Genomic DNA, 14,954 nt, shown 5'->3' on the forward strand with positions numbered 1-14,954 from the left:
AAAACCATAACTGCTTCCCAACACACATAGATGACACTAAATCGGCAATTCTGTCACCTGCTGAGCACTGTAATGACTTTGTATAATGTCATCAGAGAAGACATCAGAATTAACAAGGAGTTCAGTAACAGGGGAATAGGCAGACATATAAGAGGGAAGAGATGAAGGGGGTGTCGAGATCGCCAAGACTAGGACTAGATGAAGCCACTGATTTTCCACAATGTTTGGGAAGACAGAAAATAGGTTTTGGAGGAGAATATTTAGGATGGAATTACAAATTGTGTGGCTGTGAGGAAACCCCACTTCTACTTCCACAACATGGTCAATAAGGGTCTGCTCTGAACATATAATTTTTTTCTTCCCCTGGGGAGTGAGAAAAGTAAACAGTAAGGAGGAATTCATAGAGATGTTGAGTTTCATGTCTGGAACAATTTGGAGAAGTATAAAGAAGTAACTAAACACTCAGAAAGAGAAATTGAAGACACAAAGCAGGCCTTAAAAGCATAAGTTCTAGAAACTTGAAGGGTTACCAGGGGTATGAATGAGTTTTTCTTACCTTTATTTTTCTAAATTTTCTGTAACGGAATTTTAACCGGAAAAACAAGACAAATTCTTAAAAATATATCTGTGCAGAGATGAAAACGAGGGTAGTACCAAGTCATGATTTTTCCAGAAAAAGTAACAAAAAGGGACTAGTTGGAACATTCCCTCTATATCTCAATAACTAGCTGCTTCCAGAGGGTTACTGCACACTTGAAAAATAAGTCTAAGTTTATAAACCAAAACAGTTAAATTCTGATCATTATACCATGAGCCATAACAATTCTATAATCCATTTAATTTATATATTACTTTTATTTGAAGCTCACTGTTCTTTGTCAGCATAAAGTAAATTTAATACATTCAACATTTCTGAGAAGGTACAATTATATTTCCCATATTTTGCATATGGAGAAGGAAAACTATAGTCTTATGATTCAATCACAGGTTTTGAAATTCTTCAGGTAGTATTCATCATGGACTTTTTATTTTTAAAGGATTATACTAAGTGTTGTATTAAGGAGATTGGGATACATGACATGTATTTGTTGTATAAAAATTTTTTTTTAAAAAGCCAAGTTTAAAAGTCGGAAACCTCAAACCATTAAGTGTATAAATAACTAGGATATAAAGTGAGCTTCCTCAGAGCTAATGGTCAAAGAAGGAAGAGGTCATGACTGGAGTAAGAAAGAAGTTCACCTATGAAGTGACACCTGAAATGAGTTTTGAGGAGAGGAAGACTGACAGATGAGAAAACTGAGCTATTTCTTAGCTGATTATCAAAGATTCAGTTTTCATAATTAAGAATCAAAAACAAATTCTACTCAATGATCAATTAAGGATGGTAAACACACTGTGCTACATACCTCCAGTCCACATCCAAGTCTTCACTCACACTGGAGTCATCCTCAAGGTTATTGTTACCATCCAACATGAAAGCTTCTGGCTGTGCAAATTCGTTGGCAGGCTCATTTCCTTCATCACTGCTGCTTTCATTGACTTCATTGTACTGTAACCAAGGAATTTCTCCTTCTTCCAAGGATGTCTGTTCCCTAATACAAACATTTTAATGGAAGAAAAAATATTATTTTTAAAACACATCATAAATTTTTTCTTTAAAGAGTTCTATTTAGTGCAAGTAGATTCTTTATTCTTTGAGTTCTAAATTCTTGGTACTTAGATGATTCTAAAAATCTGTTTTCTTTAAAATGTAAAATTATTTAAAAGGGAAGCAAATTTGTTATAGAGTCATATGTATATAGAAATAGCTCCTAATTACATAATAACCTATTTATTTGATATACATACTATGTTCCTATATTTCCTCTTTTGCAGGAGAAAAATAAGAAAAACTCATCCTAGACAATCTGAATCTTTAAGCCCTGATCTTGAGTAGTTTCCCTTCACAGTTAAAATAAAACCCAAATGCTCAGCCCAGCCTACAAATCTCTACGTTATACATGCTTTCCCCTCAGCCCTCTTTTCCAACTCTTCCTATATTCCTCACCGCTCTTCCCCCATCCCTCATTTACTATACTCCTACTATTCTTTCTTCTCTTGGAGCACATGGAGGTCATTCACCTTGGGGCCATTTCCTCTACCTGAAATGTACTTTCACCAGAGTTTTGCACAGCTTCCTTCCTTGGTTTTCAGAGTAAATGTCACTTCTTTCAGGGAAGCCTGTCTTGACCACTCATTTTAAGTAGATCACCAGTCACTGACTATATGTCATTCTTCTTGTTTTCATTATAGAACTTACTTTTACTTATCATTTTCTTATTTGTTTACTGTTAGTCATTCTCCCACTAGAAAATAAGCTCACAGAAACAGGGACAGAGAAATCAATAAAGAAAATAAGAAAGATGAAAGAAGTATTTCAAAACTATAAAAAAAAGGATCACTCGATAAATGATATTGAGACAACTGGGTATCCACCTGGAGGGAGGGAGTTAAATCTCTATGTCATTATTTAGCCTTAAATAAATTCCGTATCTACTTTTAAAAAATGCATGTCCATCCTCAACACCACTAAACAAAAAAAGTACAAGAAGAATCAGGAGAGACATTTTTACAAAAATCTCAGTGTCATTTTAAACATTATGCAAAACCTTGAAGCCAAAGATAAACAGATTGTTAAATTTCACAACATACACATTAAAGAAAACACAGAAAAGTCAAAACACCAAAAATCTGGACACAAAGACCAAATTGAGAAATATTAATAATTATAATATATAAGGAAAAAAAGGTATTTCAAGGCTGCAATAACCATTTATAAATAAATTATACTGGTAGGATTTTCTTTTTCAGTTTATTTAACAAAAAAATACCTTTTACTATATCAAAAGGAGGTTAAATATAGTCTTGGCAAAGTTTAATTTTAGTTTGGGTTTTAAGATGAGAAATAATGTTATACAACAATTTATGTATTTCAACTTGAAGAACAACTCTAATTAGAATTCTATTCATTCTAATGTGCAAATTTAACTTGAGGGATAAAAATATTTATGAAAGAGATGCAGATAATGCCCACATAGAAGAATCAACACATTTTAAATACAAAGAAACAGTATCTCTTTGTATAGCTAAACTCATAAATGTTTCTTTAATTTCAGATCCTAAACTACACTTCAGAATAACACATTTATAAGATTTAGTCTCATAAAATTAGAGAAATTAGCATAACAAAATGTGCTTATTTTGTAAAAATTTTAATGTCTAATACATAAAGATAGTAGATGCTTTATTTTCATGCATAATAATTAAGTCCAATGAAAAATTAAGCCTCAAATGGTTTTAAAATACAAAATCAAACTAAAAATTCCTAAACAGCACATCTCTCTTCACACCTTTATGAGAGTACTTGCCACATTGTACTGTAACTCTTCTGGTGACTCATTTGTCTTCTCCTAGACTGGGAACTTCTCAAGGGCATACAATGTTGTCTCTCATCATTGTAGCCTCACTTCCTGTAACAAGTGCTTGACACATCATAGGTACTCTCTCTCTCTCTGTGTTGCAAATGTAATAATAAATCCTTGAAAAATAATCTTTTTTTTTTTTTTTTTTTTTTTTTTTTTTTGCTGTACGCGGGCCTCTCACTGTCGTGGCCTCTCCCGTTGCTGAGCACAGGCTCCGGACGCGCAGGCTCAACGGCCATGGCTCACGGGCCCAGCCGCTCCGCGGCATGTGGGATCCTCCCCGACCGGGGCACGAACCCGCGTCCCCCTCATCGGCAGGCGGACTCCCAACCACTGCGCCACCAGGGAAGCCCGAAAAATAATCTTTTAAAAGTCGAATAATTTAGAGATTAAGCCCAGAATAGTCCTTGGAAATGTCTGTTATTTCTAAATACATTTCTGTTTCCTATTATACAGCCGTCAAAATGACTCTGTGGGCTTCCCTGGTGGCGCAGTGGTTGAGAGTCCGCCTGCCGATGCAGGGGACATGGGTTCGTGCCCTGGTCTGGGAAGATCCCACATGCCGCGGAGCGGCTGGGCCCATGAGCCATGACCGCTGAGCCTGCTCGTCTGGAGCCTGTGCTCCGCAACGGGAGAGGCTACAACAGTGAGAGGCCCACGTACCGCAAAAAAAAAAAAAAGACTGTTACTCTGTACTTCAGATGCATAACATAAAACTCAAATATGTTGGTGAAAATGATTCAGTATAAGAAATAAACATTAATTTATGAGTTTTTTAAATTCAAAGAAGGAAACTAAAATAAGAAATAATTCTGAATCAATAAACAAAAATGTCATTAATACTCTTTTACTATATAAAGAATTCTTGGCTACATATTTTGCTTAAACATTTGATTGTCTTTCACGACTCATTATAACACAGTTACAGAAACAGAAAATAAGTGCTGTGTAGCATATGCTTTCAACATGTTACATAAAGTTCATTCACCATTTAACACAAAACTTATCAGGCTAGAAGAGTAGCCATGTGCTGGGCCAGAGTTGGCTTGATACTATAATAAAAGGAATTTTGATCCTAAAAAAAAAAAGAGATTCTGAATACTAGGGTCAAAAGTATCTTTCATTTTGTGTAGCTAACAAGAGAAACAAATATCCCCATGGGAATGTAAGTATATAATGTAAGTTTAGATGCTTAAAAAATCTTGAAAACGTTTCAGCAATCTCTGTTTTCTTCCTCCCTATATATATACACATATGCCCATACCACACACACACCATAAGTAACACATTCACAAAAATTTAGACCTCCAAGGCCCTTTCTTCATTTTGGTAATTCAAAAATCAACAAAATGTCATTACAATGTTACACAGTAATTTATGAGACTTAAAAAGACATATTATTTAATCATACCTCCAAATGGTCAACTCTAAAAAAGTAACCCAGTAGATGGAAGATGCAGAAGCCCTACTGCCACTACTACCAACGTCACAAGTATTTCACCTGGGAAGGGAAATTGCCAATCTGTTCTTTCCCTTTAAGCAATTTCAGCACAGTCTGGAGGAAATGAATGCTGCTGCCGTAACAGGAAGCGAAAAATGCCCCATCAGGTATCTGCACAACCTACCTCCAGTGAAAATCCTAGAAGACCACCCACATGATATTCTCTTAATTACAGGCCATACTGTTACGTCAAAGCTTCAGATAAATAGACTGTTGCTCCCTTTATGATTTATGCTTCATGATTAAAGATCTCTATTTTTCAATAACAGAAACTAAATTTAATAACATTACTGGAATAGCAATATTAAAAGCATTAAGATATACCAATAAACTAATACTATTGGGTATCTTAAAGAAATTTTCATTAAAATGTTTTAAAATATGCTATTATATAATCATGCATCGTAGAATTTCCTGAGAAGTGAAGAAAATGAAAGGCAGACAAATCAAATTAAATCCCTGAAAACACTAACTACTCTGATTTTACAAATCTGAGTGGCTTCCTTTAGCTAATAAAATCAGCAATTTGAGTATCCATTAAAAACAGCACAGAATATTAAATCTTCAGGTTAATACCAACATTTTAAAGTAATATAGCTATATTATAAGAAATTTATTTTCTTATAATATAAAATTTATAAAATTCTGAACAGAATAAACATTCCTAGTTAAATGGTATTTAACTAACCGGTTTTCATTTTATAACAAGACACACATACATTTAAGTACTTGCTAAGCTTTGGATATAAGCTCATTTTTAATAATACTAATTGTATAGCAAATGTTTAAGATTTCTAATCCCTATCGTGGAGGTAAAGTACAGAAGAAAGTAAATGAAATTTGACTTAAGAGTCAAAAAAGCCTAAAGGGAATTACAGCTTACAAAATCAAGGGTACCCTGTTGCAAATCCTTTGCATGGATTCCATGGCATCCAGTTGCAAAGATGGATTCCCAACACTTAATTTGAAGAACTGTTTCTTTAGTCTAATATATTTAGCATTGATTAATAGAAAAATTTTATTATTAAATTTTTACTAAAAAATGTTAAGAGTATTTACATTAAAAGTTTGTAAAGCCACCAGAACAGCTGGAAAAGCCTAAAGAAAAATACAAAAGTGTGATGTCTCTAATTTAATTTTAAATTCAAAAACATAAATCTCAAATGGACACTTAATACTGTCCAGCAATTACTAAGTGTCTACCTAGTAAGTCTGTTGCCTGGTTCTCTGAAAGCCCATTTCCCACCTTTTTCTTCTTAAATGTCACCTTCCTATCCTCCCCATCTCTCAACATCTAGTAACAATGAGAATACTGAAGTCACTTGAGCCTCATCTTTTCTTCCCAGCAGCAAATCTACAGACTCATCTACACTTGTACCTACCTGTTACCTTTCCACTAGTTACAATGGAGGAGTCTCTGCTCCTATAGACCCTCTCCCTGAGCTCTGGATCCCTTTTCATCTTCTTATCTTCTCAAGAACTTCACTTTATCTTTGCTATAATTATCAGTTAATTACTTTCTTCTTGAACATTCTACAAGCAAACAATCATGCTTTTAGGTTTTTAGGGGTGAGAACAACACTTTTCTAGGCCCAAAATCCACCTGTAATCCCTTCCCTTTAGTAAAGAATTGGGTATCTCCACTTTCTCACCTTCAATTCCCTTTATTTTTTAATTTCTTATTTTTTCAAATGCAAAATATATACAATCTATTTTAGTTATAAAGCATATTATACTGAACATTCATAAACCCACCACTTAAGCCAGGAACTAGAATATTACCACTGACTAGCATATACCTTGTTTTCTACACTTTTCCTATCCCCTTGGCCTGACCACAGAGCAAAGTACTATCTTGTTGATGCTGTTGTCATTCCACTGCATTTTTCTTTTTTTAAATATTTATTTATTTATGCATTTTTTTGGCTGCGTTGGGTCTTGGTTGCAGCACACCGGATATTTTGTTGTGGCACATGGGCTCTCTAGTTGTGGTGTGCATGCCCCATGGCATGCAGGATCCTAGTTCCCCAACCAGGGATTGAACCGGCGTCCCCTGCATTGCAAGGAGGATTCTTAACCACTGGACCACCAGGGAAGTCCCTCTATTGCTTTTTTTTTTTTTAATTTTTAAAAATATTTATTATTATTATTTTTTAAATTTTTGGCTGCGTTGGGTCTTCGTTGCTGTGCACGCAGGCTTTCTCTAGTTGCAGCGAGCAGGGGCCACTCTTCATTGCGGTGCACGGGCTTCTCATTGTGGTGGCTTCTCTTGTTGCGGAGCAGGGGCTTCAGGCGTGCGGGCCTCAACAGTTGTGGCACGCAGGCTCAGTAGTTGTGGCTCGCTGGCTCTAGAGCGCAGGCTCAGCAGTTGCAGTGCATGGGCCCAGCTGCTCCATGGCTCGTGAGATCCTCTTGGACCAGGGATTGAACCCGTGTCCCCTGCATTGGCAGGAGGATTCTTAACCACTGTGCCACCAGGGAAGCCCCACCTCCATTGCTTTTTGAAAGATGTTTTCACTATTTTTGCATACTTAAACAAGATATTTACTACTGCTTGTTTTTAAGCTTTATGAAATAGGTATCATACACATTTTCCCAGGAATAGTTGTTCTCACTCAACATTCTATCTTTAAGGTTCATCCATGTTTTTGCATGTAGCTGTGGCTCATTCATTACCATTGCTATGTAATACTCCATGTACGAATATGCCACTAATTTTTCTCTTATTAATTAATACTTGGGTAATATCCACCTCAACCAGCAGTGTGTAAGAACTGATTTATATCCTCCAAAACACCTGACATTGTCATATTTCTTAATATTTGCTAATCCGACGGGTGGGTAAAAGATGATACCTCCTTGTAATCTTAATGTACACTCCCCTGATTACTAACGATCTAAGTAAGCATCTTTTGATATTTTTATTCACCATTAATATTTCTTCTTCATTGAATTACCTGCTCAATGTTTTGGTGATTTTGCAATCAGACTGTCAGTTTTTCTTACTGATGTCTAGGAGTTCTTTTTTTTTTTTTGCGGTACACGGGCCTCTCACTGTTGTGGCCTCTCCTGTTGTGGAGCACAGGCTCTGGACGCGCAGGCTCAGAGGCCATGGCTCACGGGCCCAGCTGCTCCATGGCATGTGGGATCTTCCCGGACCGGGGCACAAACCCGCATCCCCTGCATCGGCAGGCGGACTCTCAACCACTGCGCCACCAGGGAAGCCCTAGAAGTTCTTTATACATTCTGCACATTAAGACTTTCTACTATAAATATATTTTCCTAGTTTGGTTCTTTCCTTTTCGGTGTTTCTTCCTTTACATCTTCTTTTATTTTTCTGCCTTTTATTATTCTCCCATCCTGCCATGCTAATACTTCCCCCGCAATGGCTACAGAAATGGTGCAACTTGTCTTGCTCCTGATCTTAAGGGGGAATTTTTTTTTAATGCTTCCTTATTGAAATGATTTCTATTTTTTTTAGACAGTTTTTATGAGGGCAAGGAAATTCTGTTCTGATCTTAGTTTCTGAATTCTTTTCATAAGGAGGCACTGAACATTACTAAGTGATTTTTTTCCCCTTGCATCTACAGAATTTATCATATGAATTTTCTCCTCTATTTTGCTAACGATTTGGTGATGACATTTACAGGTATTCAATGTGAAACTACTTTTGCATATCTGGAATAAACTCAGATTGGTAACTGAGTTTTATCTGTTAAAGAAATACACTTACAAATTCAGATTTCCAGTAATTCTGTTTAAGATTCTGATGTGTATTTTAATGAACGAAATAGGTTTATAATTTCCTTCACAAACTCTTTTGGTATTAGGGTTATATTGGCCTTATTTGAATGACTTGGAGAAATAGTTCTTTTTCCATTCTCTCGAAGGGTAGTGTGATATGATCCTTGAAAGTTTAGTTTAAGAGAATTCAGCTCTAAAATCACCTGGATCAGTTGTTTTCTCCATGGGAAGATTTTAAACCACTGATTATGTATCTGTAATAGTTATCATATTAGTTAGGTTTCCTATTTCTTCTTGAGTGACTTTTGGTGAATTCTATTTTTCTAGGAATTTGTCAACTTCTAAGTTTTCAAATTTACTGGTATAAAGTTCATAGGACTCTTTTTAAAAAGTCTATACAAACTTTATTGTGTTTGCAGCTGTGTCCACTTTTGTATTTCCATATTATTTATTTGTGTCATCTTTATTTTCCTGTTCACTATCAAGTAGAATGTCTCTTTTTCTTAATCTTTTCAAAGTATCAACTTCTGATTTCTTTGATTCTCTCTATCGTAACTGTTTTCTGATTTATTGAATTTTGTTCTTATCTTCCCTAATTCTAATTCTTACCTCCTTAGTTTCTTTGTTGATTCTAATATTCCTTTTCTGTTTTTTAAGTTAAATGCATAGCTACTCCACTTTCAGCTTTGGTTCTTTTCTAACATAAGCATTTATAAAGATAAATTTCCCTTTAAATATCAATTTCATTGCAATTCCACAGATTTTGATTGGTGGTATTTCCATTATCATTGAGTTGGTGAGCGTTTTAAACTTCTAGTATAATTTCTTCTTTGTCCTACTGCTTTTTTTTTTTGTGGTATGCGGGCCTCTCACTGTTGTGGCCTCTCCCGTTGCAGAGCACAGGCTCCGGACGCGCAGGCTCAGCGGCCATGGCTGCTCCGCGGCATGTGGGATCTTCCCGGACCGGGGCACGAACCCGTGTCCCTTGCATCGGCAGGCGGACTCTCAACCACTGTGCCACCAGGGAAGCCCTGTCCTACTGCTTTTTTAAAAGGATGGATAATTTAAAATGCATGGAGGGTTTTATATAAAGTATATTTATATATTAAGAATTTATATTTGTATTATTTATTTCTAAATTAATTGCACTGTGGTCAGAGAAAATGGTCTCTAGGACATTGATTCTTTGAAATGTGTTAACCTGTACTTTGCAGTCTAGTACATGTTCAGTTTTTGTGTGTTTGTGTATTCCACAGCATGCAGTGTTCATTAAAGCAAGCTTAAGTAAGTTGTTCAAATCTGCAATTAATTTTTTATATCCATGAATTATTAATTGAGAAAGGTATTTAAAAATTTTCTAATATGACAGAAAATCTGTCAATATTCTCTAGCTTGGTTAAATTTTGATGTATATATTTTAAGTCTGTGCATTCAAGTTTAAAACTGCTACATTTTACTAGTAAATTGGACTTACTACATAGTGATCTCCACTCTCCCCATTAATGCTTTTTCTGTCTTTAAGTCTAAATTGCTAATGTTAGTATAATTAGTCCATTTTCATTTAGTTAGTGTTTCCCTGAAATATCATTTTCTGCCCTTTTACTTTCAATCTTTCTGTATGTTAATGCTTTAAGTGTGTCTTTTGTAAACAGCATTTAACTTTAAAAAAATCCAACTGATTTGAAGCTTTTCTTTCACAAGCAGAGAGTAAGCAATTTATATTTATGACAGGACTTTTTCTTACATCCTGCTTTTTCATCTATTTTTCTTCCCTTTTTTATGCTTTTTCTTCCTTTTTTTTTTAACTGTTATTTGGATTGACTTTAAATGTTATTTTTCTATGTCTTAAACTCCTTTTTTCCTCTTCTACTGGTTTCCAATACATATACTCTGTATTTATTCTTGTAGTTGTTACCCTTGAAATTTTACCATACAAATTTAACATGTCAGCAGTTAACTTTCAGACCTCTCCCAAACTATACACTTCAACTCTGATCTTCCCCCATCAACTGAAATACTACTGCTGTCCAGCATTTTAGTTCTGTCCCCCCTCACCACTTGACTTCTATTTTTTTTTAATCAAACTACCGGTTTTATTATTGTAGGATATCAATGCAAGTAGCTGATGATTTTCAAATGTGTTTCTGTTTATACATATACCTGTACATCTACCTACAATTCAGGATACTTTCCTTAAACTTGTAGGTTAAATATCCAAGTGCCTCCTGCCATCTACAATGCATGTCTCACTGGCACTTAAAATTTCAAAAAGGAGTTCCTACTTCCCAGTCCTCTCCTCAGGCTTCCTCATCTCAGTCAACAACATTAACATCTACCCAATGTTCCAACCAAAAAACCTAGGCATAACTGACTGATTTCTCCCTCATCTCACACCCAATCCTTCCTAATACTTATAACTCAAAAATATTCTGAAACCTCTTCACCTTTTTAAATTCTCACTACCATCCCCTCACAGCCTAATCCACTCTCATCCTCTTTTTTACTTTAGTCCCTTTCCAATTCGATCTCCACAAAACTGTTAGAGTGATCCTTTAAAAATGTGTGTCAAATCAGTTAATTCCTCACTTAAAATCTCACTGCTCTCTGAACAAATTCCAGATGCTACATGTCCTGCATAGTCTGGTTCCTGCCAACTTCATCTCTTATTATTATTCTTTCCACTCATCTGCTTCAGCCCCACTACCATCTTACATGCCAAGCCCTTTCCTTTTCAGTATCTCTGCTCTCATCTTTCTTTTTGCCTAGAAAGCTCTCCTTCAACTAACCGCTAATTCTCATCTTTTAGAGCTCAGCTCAAAAGTCAATTCCTAAGAGAAGTCCTCCCTGAGCACTCTAATTAATGTAAGCCCCTGTCAGTTATTTTATCACATTAATGTTTTATTCCCTTCACAGTAATTATCAGTTTGTAATTTATCATATTTGTATCTTGTTTATTACCTGCCTCTCCCACCACAAGGTAAACTTCATGGGAGAATCTTATTTGTCTTGTTCACTGATATAATCCCAGGATCCAGTACCATGCTTGGCACATACTATATGCTCAATAAATATCTGTTGCATGAATAGTTACTATCACAAATTACATACGAAAAAATTAATAAAACTTAGTAAACTAACTAATAGTGATTAGAGATGATCAAACATAAAGTTAGGAAAAGGAAAAAAATGCCACCTCAACCTACCACTATCAAGACCAATTATGTTCTTACATTTCTTTCTTTACAAATTTTCTAATATGCTTTATTTCCAGAGTTTCTTACAGAAGTAATCTCAAACTGGAAATTTATACTTTTTGAAAAGTAAAAATTGTAATGTCCAAGTTGAAACAGGTTTTTCCTAAGAAAACATATTTACCAAAATAGTTCCCTTGAGAGACTAAATTAGAACCAATTATTAAAGAAAAAAATTTTAATTATCAAAGAAACACTCCCTCACAACAAAGCACCAAGCCTAGAAGGTTTCACAAGCAAATACTAACAGTCTTTAAAGGAATAAATAGCTATTTAAACACCAAAAGATATACACACACACACTCACACAAATATATATTTGTGTATATATATGTGTGTATATATATATATATATACACACACACACACACACAAATATATAAATAAATAAATATAATTGCTCATGATCATTAGGCCAAAAGTAAAAAATCATTATATCATTTCCATTGGTGCTAACAAGACTTTAATAAAATTCAACGAACATTCTTGCCAGAAACCTATAAAATACAAACAGGGTAAAATTTCCTTTGTGTGATTGGGATTGACATATATACACTAATATGTATAAAACAGATAACTAATGAGAACCTGCTGTATAGCATAGGGAACTCTACTCAATGCTCTGTGGTGACCTAAATGGGAAGAAAATCCAGAAAAAGAGGGGATATATGTGTACATATAGCTGATTCACTTTGCTGTACAGCAGAAACTAACACAACATTGTAAAGCAACGATACCCCAATTTAAAAAAAAATTTTATTTTAATTTCCTTAGTGTGATTTAAGACAAAAAAATTGTGTATGTGTGTGTGTACATGTATGAAATCAACCTAAAACCCCAAATCATTCTTACTAGGGAAATACTAGCGGAGCAAGGGCTGGTAAACTATGGCCCACAGGTTATTTCCAGCTTGCCAATTTTATAAATACAATTTTGTTGGAAGACAGTTACACCCATTCATTTACATATTGTCTATGGCTACTTTTACCCTATAACAGTAGAACTGAGGAGCTCCAACAGAAACTGACACACAAAGCTGGAAATATTTACTATTTGGCCCTTTGTAATATAAATTTGACAAGCCCTGCACTAGAGCATTCCCATTAAAGTTAGGAAAAGACAAAGATATATATCATCAACCACTAATTTCTAGAGATATCCAATGCAATTAGAGAGAAATATTAAAACTTCAACTTTTCCTACTGCCTGCATTTCCATGAAAAAATCACTGATTTCCCTCTGAGGGTTTCCCTTCTCTCTTGCTATTATCTTCACTGAATAGCAATGGCAGCTCTGATTCACTCATACCTGACTTACCAAAATGATCTTTCAAATGTCCAACATTTCTTCAATAAAGCAAAATGGAAACACATACTGTATCTAAGACAAGACACTGTAATTACCAGTATTTTCAATTTAATTGTTCTTTGGAAAACACCGAAGGCATAACAAAATTCAGCAGGATCTACTGATCCTACATAGGGCTTGTAAATGCAATTAATAGCATACCCAACATCTGAATGTGATGTATAACACTCTTGTGCAGTATGCATAAAAATAACAAATCTTACTGTGAACATACCCTTCCTGAAGAGACAATTCTTGGTTTTCCTCTTCGGGACCACTGCTATCACTTTGTAGTTCAGGTTCATTCTCATCTTTTCCTGGCAGAGTCTCCCAGCTTTCATCACTTGAGGACTGATCTTTTTCCGTACCAGAAAATCGATGAGGCAAAGAGGCAGACCATTCTCCATCACTGCATTCTGAACTGCAAATTTAGAACAGAAATATACTGTCATTACAAGTGCATTTATCATTTGGAGTGTTAACCAGGCATCATGGTAGAGAGTGGAGTACTGATGCTCTACATGTTTCATCAGGTGCCAATTAAATTTTAACATACTTTAAAAATAAATACAGGGCTTCCCTGGTGGCGCAGTGGTTGAGAGTCCGCCTGCCGATGCAGGGGACACGGGTTCGTGCCCCGGTCTGGGAGGATCCCACATGCTGCAGAGCGGCTGGGCCCGTGAGCCATGGCCGCTGAGCCTGCGCGTCCAGAGCCTGTGCTCCGCAATGGGAGAGGCCACAACAGTAAGAGGCCCGCATACCGCAAAAAAAAAAAATAAATAAAATAAATAAATAAATAAATAAATAAATACAGAGATAAATATTCAGCAGAATATAACTTTTTCAAATGAACATAGCATATAGCAAGTTATGAAATTATCAATTTATTATCTTCTTCATTAAAGTAACTAATTCCATGGTGCTTAGACACAGGTTCTTTATATTTTAGACATACTTCTACACAAAATTTTCAGTAATTTATTCGATAATGCCAGATTAAATGCTATCTGGAATAAATAATAGAGTTATTACTCACCTGACTTAAAACAACTTTCTAATTACATACTGACAACTGATATTACATCCTCTATGAATATATTTTCACTATTACCATGTTTTAAAAGCTTACTTTTTTCTTCGTTTTACAAAAAACTTTACAATGGAGAGAGATTCAATTCATAAAAAGCAGCACTGACAAATCTTTACTGAAGTCCTTTGGTAAGACTGTGAACACAAAATAAATTTCAACTCAAGAGAATATTTCGATAAGGAATGAAAAAGTGTGATAAAAGGGTTAATAAAAAAATCTCTGAAGAATTACTTTTAGATAGTATACGTATTTAACTTTGGTTAATTTGGCTACATTCAACAACTCGCAAAGCATCAGACATCTTATACTACCAGAAGCTAAAATATTACTTAACAGTGTTGAAAATAAATCTTAAATGCTTTTTCTAACCATATCAACCATTCTGGTCAAGAATTCTCTTAAAGATATTACCCTTTGTGCACTGACTTTTAAGAAACCCAAAAATAACAAAATTTAATTTACTTTTTTGAAAGGAAGTGATAATTGGTATTGTCTCCTTCTACAGGCAGATAAACCCAAGATGCAATTAACGAAGAGCAGCATTAATCTGAGCTCTGAGA

The 14,954-nt window shown here is 35.1% G+C and overlaps 1 protein-coding gene across 1 annotated transcript in view; it reads right to left on the minus strand.

The window, feature by feature from the left end:
• PJA2 (praja ring finger ubiquitin ligase 2) overlaps positions 1-14,954 on the minus strand; it is a 76,299-nt gene that overhangs the window by 20,456 nt on the left and 40,889 nt on the right. Inside the window, exons 5-6 of the mRNA XM_065874205.1 lie at positions 13,540-13,725; positions 1,407-1,592 (exon numbers count right to left, since the gene is read on the minus strand). Of these exons, the coding sequence (XP_065730277.1) occupies positions 1,407-1,592; positions 13,540-13,725 (372 nt within the window). The remainder of the gene's footprint in view (positions 1-1,406; positions 1,593-13,539; positions 13,726-14,954) is intronic.

The sequence above is a fragment of the Phocoena phocoena genome, chromosome 3 (assembly GCF_963924675.1).
Source record: "Phocoena phocoena chromosome 3, mPhoPho1.1, whole genome shotgun sequence".
Lineage (NCBI taxonomy): Eukaryota > Metazoa > Chordata > Mammalia > Artiodactyla > Phocoenidae > Phocoena > Phocoena phocoena.